Genomic DNA, 17,940 nt, shown 5'->3' with positions numbered 1-17,940 from the left:
ACTCCATTCAAAATCCTAAAGCCTCTACACTAGGAATAATTGTCTCCCAAATCTGACAAGTCATTCATTCATTCACTAGGTAATGATTTATTATGGCCTTACTATGTGCCCAGGGCCATTCCAGAGCTATCGGTACAATCATCAGGGCAGAGAGGTTGCCCTTTGGATCCCATATTGTACTGGGTGGAGACGAACAACACAGCAAACCAGTACGTGCCAGAGCTGGCAGTGAGACGTACTATGAGGAAAGGGAAAAGCCGTACAGGGTAGAGGCCTGGGAAGGCCAGGTGAGATGTGGGGTCTACAGGCCTAAAGGGGCCAGCAGCAAGGCCTCCCGGAGGCGATGCTGGAGAGACAAGCCAGGTGAAGGGGGCCGCTCTTTCTTGGAGAACAGCTAGGGCAAAGGCCCTGGAGTGGGAGTGTTGAGGTATGTTCAAGAACAGGGAAGCCCGAGAGGCCTGGCAGACAATCATCCATTCATTTGTTTAACTAACGCTCGCCCGCCCGCCGAGGCCCTGTCTGCTGGCCGGGCCTGCAGTGGTGAAAACTGCAAGCGTGGGTCCCACGCTCAACGAACTTACAGAGCCGGGTAGTGGAGATGAAAGAGCCTGGTTAAGTAAAAATTACAGGTCCAGGCTATGCACCTACAATCCCAGCACTTGGGAGGCAAGTCCAACCTCAGCTGCAAGGCAAGACCCTGACTCAAAACAGAAACCCAGACAGACAGAAAGGAAAGTACAGCTAGGCACCAGGCTTCAGGCAGAACGGGATCCAGTGCCTTCACACACTTTGGGGGCGAAAGATCCAGCAAAGACCCTAAAATATGTCACTCCATCTGGCATAACACTGGTGGTGCTGATCTGACCACTTGTTCCTTCTTAATAACAAAAACAAAAAGCCTTCCAGACCCTATCCTTGGACGGAAACTCTTATATTGTAAGCGCGCATTAGGTTTGCTTGCCACATCCCGGGCAGCCTCAGACTAGCTAGCGGGGGACCAGACGGGAAGGACCAAGGAGAAGCCACACAGTGGGAGGCATGGACACGGCAGGACATCTTTGTGGCGATGCATGAACTAACACTGGTCTCCTATGCCCAGAAAGGCCCCACACAAGGCTGGCCTAGGGTCTGCTCACAAGGGGTGGCCACCTCGTCCCACCGACATCTCCAGTGTCCTGATGCACAGGGTGGACTGGACCTGCCTCTCTGTGAACTGCTTTGGATCCACACTCCAAGGCCTGGACTCAGGCCATAGGCCTCTGTCAAGGAGAAAGAGTCCTGAACAAACTGGGGGGAGGGGAGGCCTCAGCCCAGAAGAGCTCCGGCCTCAGATGCCTTTTTCTCCAGCTCACTCCTTCACAGGACAGAGTGGCAAGGATGCTCTGCCCAGACCCAGCATGCTCCCACCGCACCGAGTTCAGCCCGGCTGAGCAGGAGCTGGACATCAAATTAAGCCAATCCATACTAGTTGCATCCAGAGCTGACCAAACTGATGGGGAGGTACTGGTGGGTGTATACATACATCACCAACACCCACCTCAAAGGCCACAGAGGCAGGAAGAAATGTTCAGGTTCCTAGCTGCAAGGTGAGACACACTCCCCTGCCCCTGTGCCCCAACTCTGACCCTGGGCAAAACAGGATCCTGGGTCTGCACCCTCAAATCTCTTTCCACGCCACTCAGACTATCTCCTGTCCTGGTTTATAACCCTGAAGACATTCTTAGCTCTGATGCTGAGATCTGTCTAGAACCAACCTGCCCCTTTGGCCTTGACCCTGACTCGGACCCGGACCCAAGTACACCTTTTGGTCTTAAACCAAGTCTGGCAAGACCATCTCTTTTCTCCTGATCCCATTCCAAGACTGTTTTGCAGATCAGAAATAACCCCAGGCTTATCCACAACTAGGGTTCAAAAGTGGTTCCCAGGTTAGCTTGGGCCTTTGCCAGAAACAGCTCTACATACGGGATTCTGGTTGGGACCAAGATTATGAAGAAAAGCCCCTACAAAATGAACCCCAGGCTCTTCTCTAAAGAGTTGCCCTTTCTGCCTCACCTCCCTCAGCCCATGAGGGTTTTACTCTATAATCACCTTGTTTACAGCCTCTTTGAGGGCTTCAGGAGAGCAGAAGAGGGAGGAAGTCTTTGTTGGGAATAAGGAAAGGGATGTGTGCCCTGAGCTTTGAGGCAGGGGAGTAAACTCTCTATCTGGGAGCCAGCCAAGCACCCCTTAGAAAACACACACACACACACACACACACACACACACCAAGCAGTGCAAGGCCAGCTCAAGACTGGGGTGGGGTGGCAAATTTATGTTTGACACCTGGGCAATGTGGAACAGTATCCAAAGCCTGGTCTCACGCTATTTGGCATTGCTGTGTGCCTGGAAGCCAAGGAGAGACCTCTCAATTACACTCCTGTGGGATGGAGGGCTACTGACGGTATTCCCCTGCCCTGCCCCTGAATCTTCCAGAGTTCCAACCTGGGCACAAACTGGATGTCACTGACCAGCAGAGCCAGGAGGAGGAGGTCCACTGGACAGGACCACCTGCTGAGCTACAAGCACACCTTTGGCCTCCAAGCGGCTTCATCTTTTAAGCGTCTTCTCGAATGTTTCCTCCCCGGTGACACCCTCAGCTGTCTGATGACTTACTTCCCCTCCTCACCCTCTAAATCTCCAGGAGGCCTGGTGTTTGCCTCTTTACAGGCATGAGCCTTACTATGTTCCCCTCCCCCAGCTCCAGACAAGTGTGTCTCTTTTCCATTCAACTAAACACAAAGGCAGAAGGCAAAGGCTTGAGAACTGTTTCTGCCTCACCTGGTAACATTCACCTCTGAGGCATAGGAAGGAAGTGATGGACGGACGGAGGGACACAGAGGTCAAACTCAGAAATAGAGTAAAATCAGCAGACACAAAACACGCAGGGGGGGGAATGGGGGGGCGACGCTTCAGGGAGGCTTCAAAAGGACAATTTAACCAGGAATTACACCAGCCCCTTACCCTTCTTGAATTCCTCCAGCATGGCATCCAGCTTGGTGTCATGGAAAACAAAATGAACCGGGTGGTTGTAGAAGCGAGTGATAGTCTTGAGCGGGGTGCAGTCATCGGGGTCCACGAAAGCCAAGTCTTTGACATACAGGATATCTACGATATTGGATTGCTCGTCTTCGAACACAGGAATGCGAGTATAGCCACTTTCCATTATCTCCGACATGGTGTTGAAGTCCAGGATGGCGTCGCTGCGGATCATGAAGCAGTCGTGGAGCTGGGTCATGATATCCTCTACAGTTTTGGTCCTTAGTTCCAGGGCGCCCTGGATCATATTTAATTCCTCCTTCACTAGGTCATTATAGGGTTCCGTCACCTTCAGCATCTCCATCAGCTTCTCCCGATTGTAAACAGTGCGAATCTCCTGTCCCAGGACGAAGTCCAGGAGTTTGCTAATGGGGAAACTCAGAGGAAAGGTGAGCAGCATGAAGATTTTGGTGAGAACGATAGTGTTGGCACCCACAGCCAGCCCGTGTCGGGAGCACAGGGCTTGAGGTAAGATCTCCCCAAAGATGACGATACCAATGGTGGAGGAGGCCACGGCCATGATGCCAGACCCGATGAGGTTGTCGAGAAGGATGGTGAGGGAGGTGTTGACTAGCACATTCCCCAAGAGCAGCGAGCAGAGCAAGTAGTTGCCCTTGCGCCGGATGGGCTCTATCTTGCGGGCGTACCTTCTCTCCTTTTCAGTACCACAGTTCTGCACGATGCGCAGCTCCATCGGGTCCAGGGCCATAAGCCCCAAGTTGAGGCCAGAAAATATGCCCGACAGCACTAAGAGCACCAAAACGAGAAGGATGTGCAGCCAGAGCGGCAGAAACCTCCCATGCTCCTCCACCATGAAGAGCAGGGAGTCCTTGTCCGTCCATTTGAGCCAGGGCCCGTCCACCCGGGCCCGGGTGCACAGCGCGTACAGCTTCATGTTCTCGCTCCTCCGCAGGAACTTGGTGAGCACCACTAGCATCCCCGACGTGTTCCCGCGGCTCACGTTGACCAGCCGCTGGACCACTAAGTCCTTGGTGAGCTCCAGGCAGTTGGTGGAGTTGTGGACCGTCTCGGCGTCGTCCACCTCGGTGAAGGAGATGAGGTTGCTGGAGATCTCGCCCAGGCTGTGGCCGTAGAGCCTCAGGTTCACCGTGCTGCCCTCGGACACGAAGATGATGCCGTCCGAGTTCATCCCGCACGACTTGTTGCAGCTCGCCAGCCTCATGCCCAGGATCACGCTCTGCGGGGGGCTGCTCTGGCCGCTGGCCGCCCGCATCCATAGCGGCAGCAGCAGCGCGGCCAGGAGGAGGCGCCCTCGGGCCGGCCAGCCGCCCCGCCGCCCGCCCCCGCCCCCCGGCGCCATGTTGCTCCGGCCCCGCCGCTGCCCGCGCCCCGCCGCGCGCCTCACTCGGCGCCGCCGCTCCTGCCCTCCTGCCGCTCCGCCGCCGCCGCGCCAACTGCCCCAGCCGCGGGCCTGACGTCAGGCCGCGCCCCGCCCGCCCCGCCCCGCCCCGCCGCCCCACGCCCCTCATTTGCATGCCAGGTCCCGCCCCCCACCCGCGCTCGCGCGCCGGGCTTAAGGAGGTCTGCGCGCTTAAGGTGGAACGGCGCTGGGAGAACGCGGGAGCCTGCGGCCAGGGCCAGGGGTGCGCCCAGCCCCGCGCGGCGCCCGGCTTCTCCCGCGCTCCTTCCTTAGGGAACCCGGCTCCCAGGCCCCGAACGCCCGGCTCCCTGCGGGCCCTCTGCACCCTGCAGCTCGGCTCTGGGGCGTGTGGCGCTTCTTTGCGAGCACAGGGAGAAAAATGTATTTCCTGATTTAGAAAAAGAAAGGGGAACCTGAGAACTCGGGCTGGCATTGCAACCTCCTCGCTTCTGGCATTTTTGCTGATCAGAGACCAGAATTAGGTTGTCACTGCCCCCAGCTCCCTACCCGCCACAGCCCGCCGCTCGCTCTGCCTAGGGGAGCTACCCGACCTCGAATGGTAGAGGGAGGGGCCAGGCTCTAACTTAGGGTTACCGCCTGTCGTTTCTATTTAGAGATGGTTTTTTTGTTTGTTTGTTTGTTTGTTTGTTTGTTTGTTTCGAGACAAGGTTTCTCTGTGACTTTGGAAGCTGTCCTGGAACTAAGCTGGTCTCAAACTCAAGGAGATCTGCCTGCCTCTGCCTCCTGTGCGCCACCAAATATCCGGCTTAGGGATGGGTTTTCATTCAATACCCAATATGTGCCAGACACTCGTTTCAGGCTGCGATGATACAGCAAGGAACTGCCCACCTTAGTTTACAGCCTAAAACGGGGAAAAATGGCAGAAAGCAATTAAACACATACAGAACAGTTTTTAATCTTTCTGTCAACACAAAGTATTTTTCCTCTGCAAGAACCTAGGCACAAATCCTAGACCTCACCGTTAATCCTAGTTCTTGTCTATAAATGACAGTAAGAAGGATTGTTTTTTTTTAACAAGGTCTTATGTAACCCAATATACATAATTTTGAACTCTCAAAATCTGAGGCTGACCTTGAACTCCTGATCCGACTTCCTTTACCTCCCAAGTACAGGTGTACAGGCATGCACCACGATGCCTGGGTTGATTGTCTTTTAGTTTTGATAGCAGAAATAATGATAAGACAGCACCACCTGGCTCAGTATGTGGGAACAATTGGCTCACACATTGAACATGACAGGACAGCTCTCTGTGAATAGGCTTTGCCTATGCAGTCATAGTTGTTGCTGCCTGCTCTTTCGGAACCGTACCCTTAACCCCAAATTGTGGTGACTGGCTAGCTGAGGCAGCTGCATGTGGAAACGAACTGAGAGGCGTGGTTGTTGTCCCAGCCTTGAGATCACTGCTTCCCGGACAGCCCTACTTGGATGTCATTCAGCAGCTATGAATTGAGGGTGTGAGGGTGACCACAGCTATCCACCCACAGCTGTCCGCCCTGTAAAGTGCAGGACACAGATCACAAACACCCTTATCTTAGTTGCAGAGCTACGCTAAAACAGCAGGGACTGGGTTGACCCCTGAACCCCCCAGCAAGGCTTCCCCAGGACCTGGAGACACAGAAAAAGCCCTTCGCTGTCTCCCTGTACAAACTCCCGGGTTTATTTTTACTTTGCGACACAGTCTGCCAATAAAAGCAACAATCAATACCAGCAGCAAAAAGCCTGAACAGAAAGGAACACTCGTGCAGTGTTGTGGGCGAGGCCTGGTAGCAGAAGCGGGGCTTCATGCTCTGGCTTCAGGGCCATGGTTCTATAAACAGCCTGCTGGAGGAAGTTCCTTGTCAGTCTGGTCTCACACATACAGTGTGTCCAGAAGACTAGGACTTTACTGAACAGTAGCCTGAAGTTGGGTACTGGCCAAGACTTCCTGTCCCCTCCCTGTCTCCTCCAACCTGGCTGAGCCACCTGAGTTGTTTGAAAGCAACCCCAGGTCCCTGAAAATCTTCTTCCAGGCTTCCTCATCAGCCCAGTTGTCCCTGGGTCCCCTGCCTGCTCTTTCTGTCCTTACAAACTTTCCCAGTCTATTATCGACCAATTGACTATTTTTATTTTGCCCTTTGGGGCTGTGCACTGTAGCGCCGTAGGTAGGCACTCAGTGTGAGAAACAGAAGCCAATAAAGGGAAGGCAAAATAAGCATTTGAGCTACTTGGGTTAAAAGTAGATGTAAAGAAGCAGGAAAAGAAAAGCAAAATAGAGACAATGGTGAGGGTCTACTAAGAAACACAAAGTCTGTTAAAGTCAGGTTAATTCACAATTGGATTTCCATAGTGATTAGGGGAATAAGAGTAGAATCCATTAAGTAAAGATATGAAATTTGGAGCTGGGTGGTGGTGGCGCTCACCTTTAGTCCCAGCACTCGGGAGGCAGAGGCAGGCAGATCTCTTGTGAGTTCGAGGCCAGCCTGGTCTACAGTGTGAGTTCCAGGACATCCAGGGCTAAACAAAGAAAACTTGTGTCAAAACACCAATAATAATAATAATAATAATAATAATAATAATAATAATATATCCAAGCCTCCCAAGTGTTGGCATTAAAGGTCATACACAAATCTAAAAAGAAATGAAATTCCTCTCTGATCTGGCAGAGCAAAGGGGACTTGCTCTATAAGAAATGAACGCTCGATGGGACCTGGGGAGGCGGCTCAGTTATTAAAATTGCTTGCCATGAGGACCTGAGTTTGATCTTCAGTACTCATGTAAAAAAGCTGTGTGCAATAGCACACGTCTGTAATCCCAGCCCTGGGATGCAAGGACTGGAGGCTCGGTGCCAGCCAGTCTGGCCAAAATGCAGTGAGTTCCAAAGTAAGTGAGAGACCCTGTCTCAAAAAAAAATAAGGTGGAGTATAGTAGAAGAACAGGCCTGACATTGACCCCTCAACTCCATGTACACACAGAGAGAGGGGGGGGGTTAAATAAAGAATTGGTAATAATAAGAGGTGTCAGAGGAAGTCAGACTTGTGTGGGTTGGTGGTTGTGGCTGTCAGCTTGCACCTCTAGGTAGGGCATCTGCCATATTTTCTCAAAGAGTAATATAGAAAAGAATCTACAGCGTACAGCATTGGGAAACCTGGACGGCTGTGAGTGAGCATGGAGAAACTCTCTCTTTGGGGACAGAGAAAGACACCTGTCTCTCCACCTCAGGGGGACAAGTCCTTACTCATCTGAGCATTGCAAAGCCCTCCATTCGTGAGCTCCTTGGACCTGAATGGTCCTTTCCCAGTGAAGACCCTATGACACTATGCCTGTCTCTCCCGTACCTGCAACTGCTTCTTCTTAGTCCTAGGCACTGAGGCTGCCTTCAGGGGTGTCGCTCCTGTTTTTGTGCCTGGTGTCACACCGGTGCTGGGGTTTGAACCATGAAGGACTCTGAAGTGGCAAACCAGGACCTAACCTTACCAAGCTGTATTCTTAGTCTCCTCGCCGTCTAGGTACCCAGGAAGGAACTGAGGGCAGAAAAAGCTACCTTTCTGCTAATGATGCCCAGCGTCTACATCCTGCCCTGAACCCACCCTGGCAGTCGGCTGGGGTATGTCATGGAGCCTGGTGTGGAAAGCCTGTTTGGGGACAATGTTTATCAGGATGGTGCGAGTCATCTGTACGTATGGCAGCCTTAGTCCTCACCTAAGCCTACATATTTGTTATTTGTAGGACATGTCCAAACCACTGTACTGTCGCAGGAGGGAAGGGACCTTTCTCCCTGGATATGGGGACAAAAGGAGCTGAAATCCCAACTCAAATCATCTCAGCAAGTGAGGGCGTGGGGACCTGGGTATAGAGAGTGTCGTGATTTTTGACTTCACTGAGTCAGAGAATAAAGTGAAAACGTCAGGTTAGACAGATGTACCCCAGGCAGCATTGCCAAGCACAAAGCAGGGAGACAGTTGGTACTGATTGGGTGAGTAGGTTTCCGAGATCCCTTGGGCACCTGGCATGGTATTCTCCTCGGAGGCAGGACCACAGGCGGCTGGATGCCCCAGTGTTGGGGGTCAGAGTTCTGGAGGCTGGTTCAGCTGCTGACTGTCCATGAGTCCTGGGGTTCTGGAACATTCTTGAGTGCTGTGCTGAGTAAGGTCTTCACAGAATGTATGTCAAGAATTCAATAGCTGTGCTTAGTGACCACAGTCATGATACAAAGGATGTCACCAGGAATTTTAGATTCAATGCCCCTTGCATTGAAAAAGAAATTGCATTTATTATTTAGGAATGTTATGCATATAGTCAATATACTCTGATCATATCTAGTCCCCTTTTCAACTCCACCTGGACATCCAACTCACAATATGTCTCCCTGCAACCTCATTCCCACCCCCTTTTTAATAACCCGCCGGATCAGATTAGTGCTACCTATATGTGCTTGGGTGGGGGACTATAGCCTGGAACATGGGCAACCTGCCAGTGGCTGCACTGGCAAAGAGAAATTACCCGCTTTTCCCCACCAGTTATCAACCAATGGTTTCTCAGCTGGACGTGGGGGGGAGGGGGCGTCTCATGAGCCTCTCCCCCATCCATTCCAAAAATTTCCCTGGCTTGATCTTGTGCAGGGACCACAGCAGCTATTAGTTCTTGAGTGTAGTGACTATGTCGTGTCCAAAAGATAGCATCTCATAGCTCTGCTCTCCACCTTCCTGCTTTTACATCCCCCACCCCTACCCCCAAGATGCTCCCTGAGCCTTAGTGGTGCAGATGGAGGAGGGAGCTGTTGGTACCCATGTCCCATTTAGGGCTGATCAGACTCACTTACACTCAGGACTTGGACTGCTTCTGAATCCCCTTATAAGAAGAGGCTTCACTGACAGAGGACAGAGCAGCACAGATATACGGGCACACACATAAATATTTAAAAGGCAGTTTGGCAACATGGTCATTTAGCAAAACAATAATAGCGGGCTCCTCCCTCGATGCCCTCATTCTTTTTTAATCACGGTGTGTCTCCATCTACCCCTGGCCACAGTCATGTTCTTCTCTTCCCTTTTCTCCAGAGGGAGAGCTGCAGAGAATGTTGGCGAGGCCAGGAGAAGCCGAGAGAAAGGTCACACAGGACCAAACACAGACACATCTGGACACTTCGGCCTCTGTGTGGAAGGGGCAAGGAAGCTGGAGGGTAGGGATGCCGGCTAAAGGTGAGCTGGAGACGGGTCTGCAGAGGGGTCAGAACCTGGAAGTCTATGCAGTTCAGGGATAGAGAGGCCTACCGTTCAGTATCCAGGAGACCCCAAGCCCTGCTGGTCCAGAACCCTTGTAAGGAGTACCAGATCACACAGATCTGGGGGTCTCGGTAGACCCCAGGACTCCGCTTTCCTCTGCTGCCTCTGCCACCTCCACACTGGAACACCTGCTGCCCCCCAGTCCGGTTACCCCAGCAAGATGTTTTTCTTCTGCTTCCGAAAACACACAAAAATTGTCTGTCCGTCTGTCTGTCTCTATCTCTTTTGATCCCTTAATAACATTGAGCTACATCCCTAGTTCTGTGTATATTCTTGAAACAAGTCCTGGGTTCTAAGATTGCGATTTACAGCTGTTGCCTTCCATGCAATGGGTTGCTCTTTTATTTGTTCCTGACAGGGTCATCCGGGCAGGCCTTGAACTCAATATCCTGGGCTAGCAAGCTCTTGAGTGCTGGCATTTCAGGCAAGGGCTGTCACACAGCCCCTTCTTACAGGTGCTTTGTTACACGGGACTGGAGAGAGAACATAGCGCCTCCCACAGGTAAAGAAATGCTCTACCAGCAAGCGACACCCCCAGGCCTGACCTCCCTGTATTGTTAGGGATTAGCCAGTGATCCCTAGAGAAAGAGACTGCTGAGATAACAAGCACTGAATATTTACAAAGGATTAAAAGTGAAGTGCTTGGGTCACTGCCCCCAGCTCCTGACCAGGGTCGGACCCTTGCCTGAATCTGAAGCTGATCTGTGGGTTAAATCACTTCTGGCCTTGGCATGTCTCTCTTCCTCAAGCTTCTTATCCTAGGTAATTAGCAGATAGAGGCAGCCTTGCCTGAAAAGAATAAGAGAAAATATAAAGGACAGGAAGCTGTAGGCCCTCCTGATCCATCCGCCCTTAGGTTTATAGGAAGCTGAATGTCTGAAAGACCGGTTGCCCCAAGAGAGGATCTAGAACAACATACAACCACTGCAAGGCAGTTGGTGATGCAATTCAGGAGAGGGTTGCTTTGCCTAGCGTATGCCAGGCCCTGCGTGCAATCTACAGTGTGGAGAGAAAAGAGTGTCAAGAGAATTATTACAAGGATTAGTGACCATTCCAGTGCCCACTTAACTCTGGCTAAAATTAATTTCAAAGAAATTCCGCAGAAGCAGCTGCTTTTGCAGCCCCTGGCAAGACGGAGGCAGTGTCTCTCAAACCCAAAGCTCACCAATATGGCTAGTCCTGTGAGCCAGCTTCCAGGTACTCCCTGCTTCTGCCCTTTGAGGTTGGGGTTGCTGCACGTGTGCGGTGTTTACCATTTCCATGAGCCACCTCCTCAGCTTTTAAAAACACTTTTAAGCTGGGCATGGTGGCGCACGCCTTTAATCCTGGCACTCAGGAGGCAGAAGCAGGTGAGTCTCTGTGAGTTTGAGGCCAGCCAGGGCTACACAGAGAAACCCTGTCTAGAAAAACAAAACAAAACAAACAAGCAAAAAGAGAGGCAGGAATGACAGAACCAGGGTTAGGGTAGAAAAGGAGGAAGCACTTAGCCAGTGACTTAAGATATAAAACTACAGTCTGTTTCCTGAGACTATATTTAACTCCTTGTGCGCATGCTCTCTCTCTCTCTCTCTCTCTCTCTCTCTCTCTCTCTCTCTCTCTCTCTCTCCCTCTTTCTCTCTCCTCCTCTCTCCCTCTCTCTCTCCTCTTTTCTCTCTCCCCTCCTCCTCCTCTCTGTGTGTGTGTTCATGTGCTTGTGCCAGAACCCAGGGAGGCTAGAGGCATCTGATCCCCTACAGCTGGAGTAAGAGTTGTGAGCCACAGAATGTGGTACTGGACCTAACTCAGCTCTATGTGCTCTTAACCACTGAGCCATCGCTCCAGCCCCTGTATTTTATATATATATATATGATTTAATTTATGTGTATGTGTTTTTCCTGCATGTATGCATATGCATCTCGTGTGTGCATGTGCATGGCGCCCGCTGAGGTAAGAGGAGGGTTTAGATCCCTTAAAACTGAAGTTATGAATGGTTGTGAGTCACTATGTGGGCGCTGGGAACTGAACCCAGATCCTCTAAAAGAGCACTTAACTATTGAGCTATCTCTCTGGCCCTGGCATTTTATTTTCTAAGAGAGGGAGAGAGAGAAAAGTCTTTCAAACAGTTTCTCTGTGTAGCCGTGGCTGTCCTGGAACTCACTCTGTACGTAGACCAGGCTAAGCTTGAACTCAGAGATCCACCTGCCCCTGTCTCCCAGGTGCTAGGATTAAAGGAGTGTGCCTCCACCATCCAGTTTAAATTGATTTCTCCAGCAACCCACAACAAGAACAATACTGGTCTCGTGTTGTTATCAGAACCCTATTGGAACTGTCCTTGGGAGGAGGGTTAGAATGTTCTTTGTCAACTCTCTTCTGGTCACTGGTGTTCACAGTCATGGTGTGCTGGCTGGCTTTATGTCAGCTTGACACAGTGAGAGTCACCTGAAAGGAGGAGGCCTCGGGTGAGAAAATGCCCCAGTACGATCTGTCTGCAGGGCATTTCCTTAATTCATAATGGACAGGGGAGGGTCCGGTCGCGCCCACTGTAGGTGGGGCCATCCCTGGGCTGGTGGTCCTGGGTTCTGTAAGAAAGCAGACCGAGCAAGCCAATAAGCAGCCCCTCCATAGTCTCTGCATCAGCTCTTGCCTCCAGGTTCCTGTCTGGTCTGAGTTCCTGTCCTGACTTCCTTTGATGAGGATCTGTGATGGGGAAGTGTGAGCCAATGAACCCTCTCCTCCCCAGGTTGCTTTGGTCATGGTGTCTCATCACATCAATAGTGACCCTACGACGCACGGGAACTTCACAATCCACATGTGGCAATCGGTCACCTTGGGCAAATCAATTGGGCGAGTTTTGGTCCAGTTCCGGCCCCACCCAGAAATCAGGACACGGAATCTTCATTCCCAGGTGTCCAGATTCAGTGTAGCTGAATGCTGCCACACTGGTTCCTTGGAGAGCCCGTAGTGAGTGAGTGGCTTGCCTTGCTGGGCCTCGGGCCTTTTACACAAGAGGCCTCAATCGGATGCAGGTTCTGTCCTAATTTAAATTCTTGGCTGAACAGCTGCTCCTGGGGCTATAATTTGGGTGTGTCCCCTGGAATTCATGTATTGGAAATTCAGACCCCAAAGTCATGTGTTGACGGTATCTGAGACTTGGAGAAAGAATTAGGCAAGGGTCACCAGAATGAGGGCGTCAGTGACTTTGGAAGGGGAAGAGAGGACCTGGCCTGCTTTTAGTCTCTCCAGGGTGTGCCTTCTGCCACGTTATGACATAGCCAAAGGTTCTCACCGGCTGCTGAGAAGTCCCTGTCCTTGGGCTTCTCCCACACTGGAACCATGAGTCCAGTGGACTTCTATTCTTTATGAATGAACTGGTCTGAGGGGGTTTCCTATAAGAACAAATGAGCAAAGATATTAGTCAACCAAAGGGGGGAATACAGCTATTTCCATCAAGGAAAAGGCTAGCTGTGGGTATTTTGATCTGTTTAAGCGCCTGTCCTCTCCATGGCTCGCTCTGCTCTTACCCTTGAGGACGGGTACCTCTTCCATCTTCCATGGTGTCTTTTCTTTTTAGAAAAAAAAAAAAGAATCTGTCTTAGATTTTATTTTTATTTTATGTCTGTGCACCATGTGTGTTTGGGGCCTATGGAGGAGCAGAACAGTATCAGGTCCCCTGGGACTGGAGTTATAGACTGTGAGCTTCCCTGTGGGTGCCGAGAACCCAGTGATAAATAAAAACAAATTGAAAAAAAAATATTTTTTGCATTTATTCATTTTAGTGTGTGTATGCGCACTGCTGCACATGTTTGGAGACCAGAGGACAAGTTAGTTTTTCCTTCTGCTCTGTGGGCACTGGGGCTTGAACTCAGGTCATTAGATTTGGCCGCAAGCACCTTTACCCACTTAGTCACCTTTTTATAGTAATAAAAAATTAAGAAAACTGGTCATTATTATTTGTTCTTATTCCACACCCAGCCCCATTGGCAGCACAAATCTTTGCTCACCTTACATCACTTTCTAAATGTAGTTTTAATTTAATTTAATTTTTTTTCCAAGACAAGGTCTCACTATGTAACTCTGGCTGTCTCGGAACTAGAACTCACTCGGTAGACCGGGCTGGTCTTGAACCCACAGAGCTCCTTCTGCATCTGCCTCCTGAGCGTTGGGGTCAAAGGCATGTGTTTGACACTTTACATTGTTTTAGGACAATGTGGGGTTTCATTTCATTCTCCAATGGAGATTTGGAAAGCTTAAGAAACAAGGCTCACAGAGAAGTGGATTTCGACCCCATTTATGCTTGTCCTGATGCTAACCCTCCAGGAACGCTGCACATCTTCCCGTGGACCCGTGCTCAAAGAAAAGTAAATACATCTTTGAAGAATTTCAACCCAGCAAGGTTATAATGTGGATAGTTTTTCCCCTACCCCGAGTAAAAGTGCTTAAGCAATTTTTACCAAATTTCTTCTGAAAAATTGAAAGGAACCCACAGATTTAGTATAACTTTTAGCATCCTAGTCCACACTGTGTGTGGCAGTGCATATACCTTTAATCCCTGCATGCCTGAAACTGAGACAGGTGGACCTCTCTAAGTTTGAGACCAATCTCTTACATGGTGAGACCCTGCCTCAAAAACAAATGAACAACAATAAAGGTGGCCAAGGGGTTGGACAGATGATGCAGATGTTAAAAGTGTGTTCTGGGGTTATAGCTATATGGCACCACATCTGGCTCTTGATTAGTCTTTCTCTTTTTTAATTAAAACAATTTTTGGGACGTACTCTTTTGCCAAGACTGGCCTCGATTTGAGGCCTTCCTCCTGCCCTTCCCTCTTGAGGGCCAGGGTTACAGGCACGCATCATTATGTCCAGCAAGCTCTTATTTTTAAAGATTCATTTATTTTTATTATGTGTATGGGGGTTTTACCCACAAGTATCTCTGTGCCACATGTGTGCAGCGCTCTTGAAGGCCAGACGAGGGCATCAGATCCCCTGGAACTGTGTTTTCAGACACTTGAGAAATGCAGGGTTGGGGACCCAACTGTGGGCCTCTACAGAGCCAGTGCTCTTTCTTATTTGTTTGGGTTGTTTGAGACAGGGTTTCTCTGTGTAACAGCCCTGGCTGTCCTGGAACTCACTCTGTAGACCAGGCTGGCCTCGAACTCATAGAGGTCCGGATGCCTCTGGCTGTGAGTGCTGGGATTAAAGAAGGCATGTGCAACCACCGCCCAACCAGAGCCTGTGTTCTTAACTGCTCCCCAACAGGGTCTTGATTTATATTGAAAATCAAAAGCCACTAAGACATGGAGAACGTCAGGAGTCCTCATGGACATGTCAGAAGATCAGGTTTGACTTGAATAAAGCTGGGTGTAATGGCACATGCCTTTTAATCCCAACACCAGGAAGGTAGAGGCAGGCTGATGTCTGAGTTCGAGGCCAGCCTGGTTTACAAAGCAAATTCCATGACTGCCAGGGCGACACAGAGAAACCATGTCTCTGAAAACCAAAAAAAAAAAAAAAAAAAAAAAATTATTAAAGTGGAGGCATCAGCAGAGTCGATGAAATGCACAACTGGCATTTCACAGATGCTGCCTGGGGTTAGGCAGCCCTAGGTCATAGGAGGTGATTCCAAAGAGAGGAGGAGGAGGAGAATGTCTGGAGGCAAAAAAGGGGTAGGTCAACACCTGGCCCAACTGTCAGAAGGCAGTTTGTAAGCAGGGCCGTGTGCAGAGGGTATCACAGCTTTTCTGCTTTCTCTTCACAACTCCACATTCTGACCGGTGCTGACTGACCCAAGTCCTTCCTGCTTCTGGCAGGCAGCTCTCTGTCTTTCTGTGTCCCCTCATCATTTCTTGTTCCAAGAAGTGGCTGCTTTTAAATGATTGCCTTTCTCTAGAATAGTCCAGAATAAAAGCCTTCCTTACTGAATGATGATGATGATGATGATGATTTTTGAGACAGAGTCTCACTATATAGCCCCAACTGGCCTGGACCCACTAGGTAGGCTAGACAGAGATCCACCAGCATCTGTCTACCAAGTGCTGGGATAAAAACTACGTGCCTCTAAACTTGACTGTATGTATGTATGTATGTATGTATGTATGTATGTATGTATGTATTTTCCAGACAGGATTTTCCTGTGTAGCCCTGGCTTGCCTGGTACTTGCACATGTATTAGCCTGGCCTCAACGTTGTAACAATTCTCTTGCCTCATTTTCTTGAGTGTTTTATACAGGTGTAAGCTGCTGCCTTATCCTTCCAGAGTAATTCTGGTCAGACATTCTCCCTTCAATCTTCCTCATGATGCCCCCCCCCCCCCCCGCTCATCTGCTCCATAAAACCCCAGGCTTCATTTCTTTTTGATATCTTCATCATTAGTGAGCTTTCTCCCTAACAAACCATCTGGTTTACTGGCCATGAAATCCACCTTGCCTGCTCATTTGCCGTATCCCTTCATTGTTTTACAAGGAGAAATCTGATTATGAAAATCTGTCAGAGATCTAGCTGATGGCTGTGCAACATGAATTCCTACTACTAATGTGCATGGTATACTTAGAAAGGAGGGCTGGAGCCAGGCTTGATGGTTCACACATGTAATCCCATCACTTGGGAGGCTGAGGCAGGAGGATCAGGCGTTCAAAGTTCCCCTTAGGTTACATAGTGAGTTCAGCACCAGCCTGGGCTACATGAAACCCTATCTTAAAAGGAAAGGGAATTTAGTGAGCATGGCTTAGTAGTATCATACGTACCTAATATGCATGAAACTCTTCATCTGATTCCCCCATAGTGGAAAAAGAAAGAAAGAAAGAAAGAAAGAAAGAAAGATAGATAGATAGATAGATAGATAGAAATAGGGCTGGAGATATAGCTTAATGGCAGAACATTTACTTAGCATGTGCAAGGTCTGGGTTTAATCCACACACAGCACCACAAGATGGGGGGAACCCAAGGCAATAAATAAAAGTAATAAAAGGTTAAATTGTATTATTTAAGCATAACGCAAACAATCTAGTTGACAGAAGTACAGTGTAAATAATTCTTTAAAGACAATAGATTACTTTGTATTGCTGATAGAGGTTAGGGAGTGTGGAAGTGGTTGGGGCCTGGCATAGGATGAGTAAGAGCTACTTCCTGTAGCGTATTAGCTGCATTCCTTAAAAGGGAAAGATGCGTCATCCTTTAACCGAGTTACATAATTCCAGTGACACCCATTATAACAGACCATGTACAGACTGATCTGATCGGGTTGTAAAGGGCTTTGATTGCCATACTACGGAGATTATATTCTATCCTATGTCCATTGTGGGTCATGCATGGTTTTACAGCCATGGTATGGACATGAAGGTCTGTTGCCATGCATCTGTTTTGGGCGGAGTTCATTATCGGTAAAAGCTGGTCTTCCTTGAAGCAAGTTTCTCATTACTCATGCTCAGGACAGCAGGACAGCGCTAACTTTGACTAAATCTATTGGAAGATGCAGACACAGATCTGGCAAGTCCTTTGTAGATATCGGTGGAACATATTCAGAGTTCAGAGACGCACACGTGCTTTGGCCCGAGAGAATCAAGGAAAGCCTCCAGGAGGAAGTAGGTAAGAGGAAGCCAAAGTGAGCAACCAGGTTAGGAAGCTGGAAGATGTTGGCGAAATAAGGACTCTGTGGGCAGTTTGGCTCGAAGGGAGGGTCAGGGCCAGATGGCAGAGAGCTTTATGTGCCCCGTCAAGGTATTTGGTGCTCCTTTCTGAAGATAAGGGCAAACCATTAAGGGCTGGTTAATAACAAGACGATGAAACCATGTTGGACACAGGTTGTTGTGGCATAAAAGAAGCTATGGAAAGGGAATGGGTTGTGTGTTTTCAATTTCCCACCACGGTTTGGCAAACATTTCATTTATTTCATTTATATAAATGTCATCAGGTGGCGTTGGTTGGTAGTGCTCGTTTAGTCTTTTATACATTTTATAATTTGCTAGCTGTCTCATTTTAATGAATTACTTAGGTTGCTTTGACCTTCCCATCTTCCTGCCTCAGTCTCCAGAGTGCTGGGACTACCTAATGCTCCCCCACATCTTAGACCAGGTCCTTTACCAAGGGATTTGTCTATTGCTCCTTTCATTTCTTTGCCGCCGTCGTGACTGATAGCTTGGCGGTCAGGTAAATGCGAATGGCGGTGACGGTAGAACATTTGCTTGGGATCGGGGGGGGGGGGGAAATGTTTTACCGCTTTAACTTT

General features: G+C 49.6%; 1 protein-coding gene across 3 annotated transcripts in view; it reads right to left on the bottom strand.

Moving 5' to 3' along the window:
- Cnnm4 (cyclin and CBS domain divalent metal cation transport mediator 4) overlaps positions 1–4,442 on the bottom strand; it is a 37,219-nt gene extending 32,777 nt beyond the window's left edge. For 2 of the 3 annotated variants that reach the window (XM_051204560.1, XM_051204561.1), the window contains exon 1: positions 3,001–4,441. In XM_051204560.1, coding sequence (XP_051060517.1) covers positions 3,001–4,396 — 1,396 coding nt within the window. In that variant the 5' untranslated portion in view covers positions 4,397–4,441. Of the gene's footprint in view, positions 1–3,000 lie in introns of all 3 variants that reach the window. The other variant, XM_051204562.1, reaches the window with a different exon arrangement.
- Between the last annotated feature and the right edge of the window lie 13,498 nt (positions 4,443–17,940).

The sequence above is a fragment of the Phodopus roborovskii genome, unplaced genomic scaffold, assembly GCF_943737965.1.
Source record: "Phodopus roborovskii unplaced genomic scaffold, PHOROB, whole genome shotgun sequence".
Taxonomy (NCBI): domain Eukaryota; kingdom Metazoa; phylum Chordata; class Mammalia; order Rodentia; family Cricetidae; genus Phodopus; species Phodopus roborovskii.
Note: the sequence above shows the minus strand (reverse complement) of the source record. Positions and strands in the feature narration are given on the sequence as shown.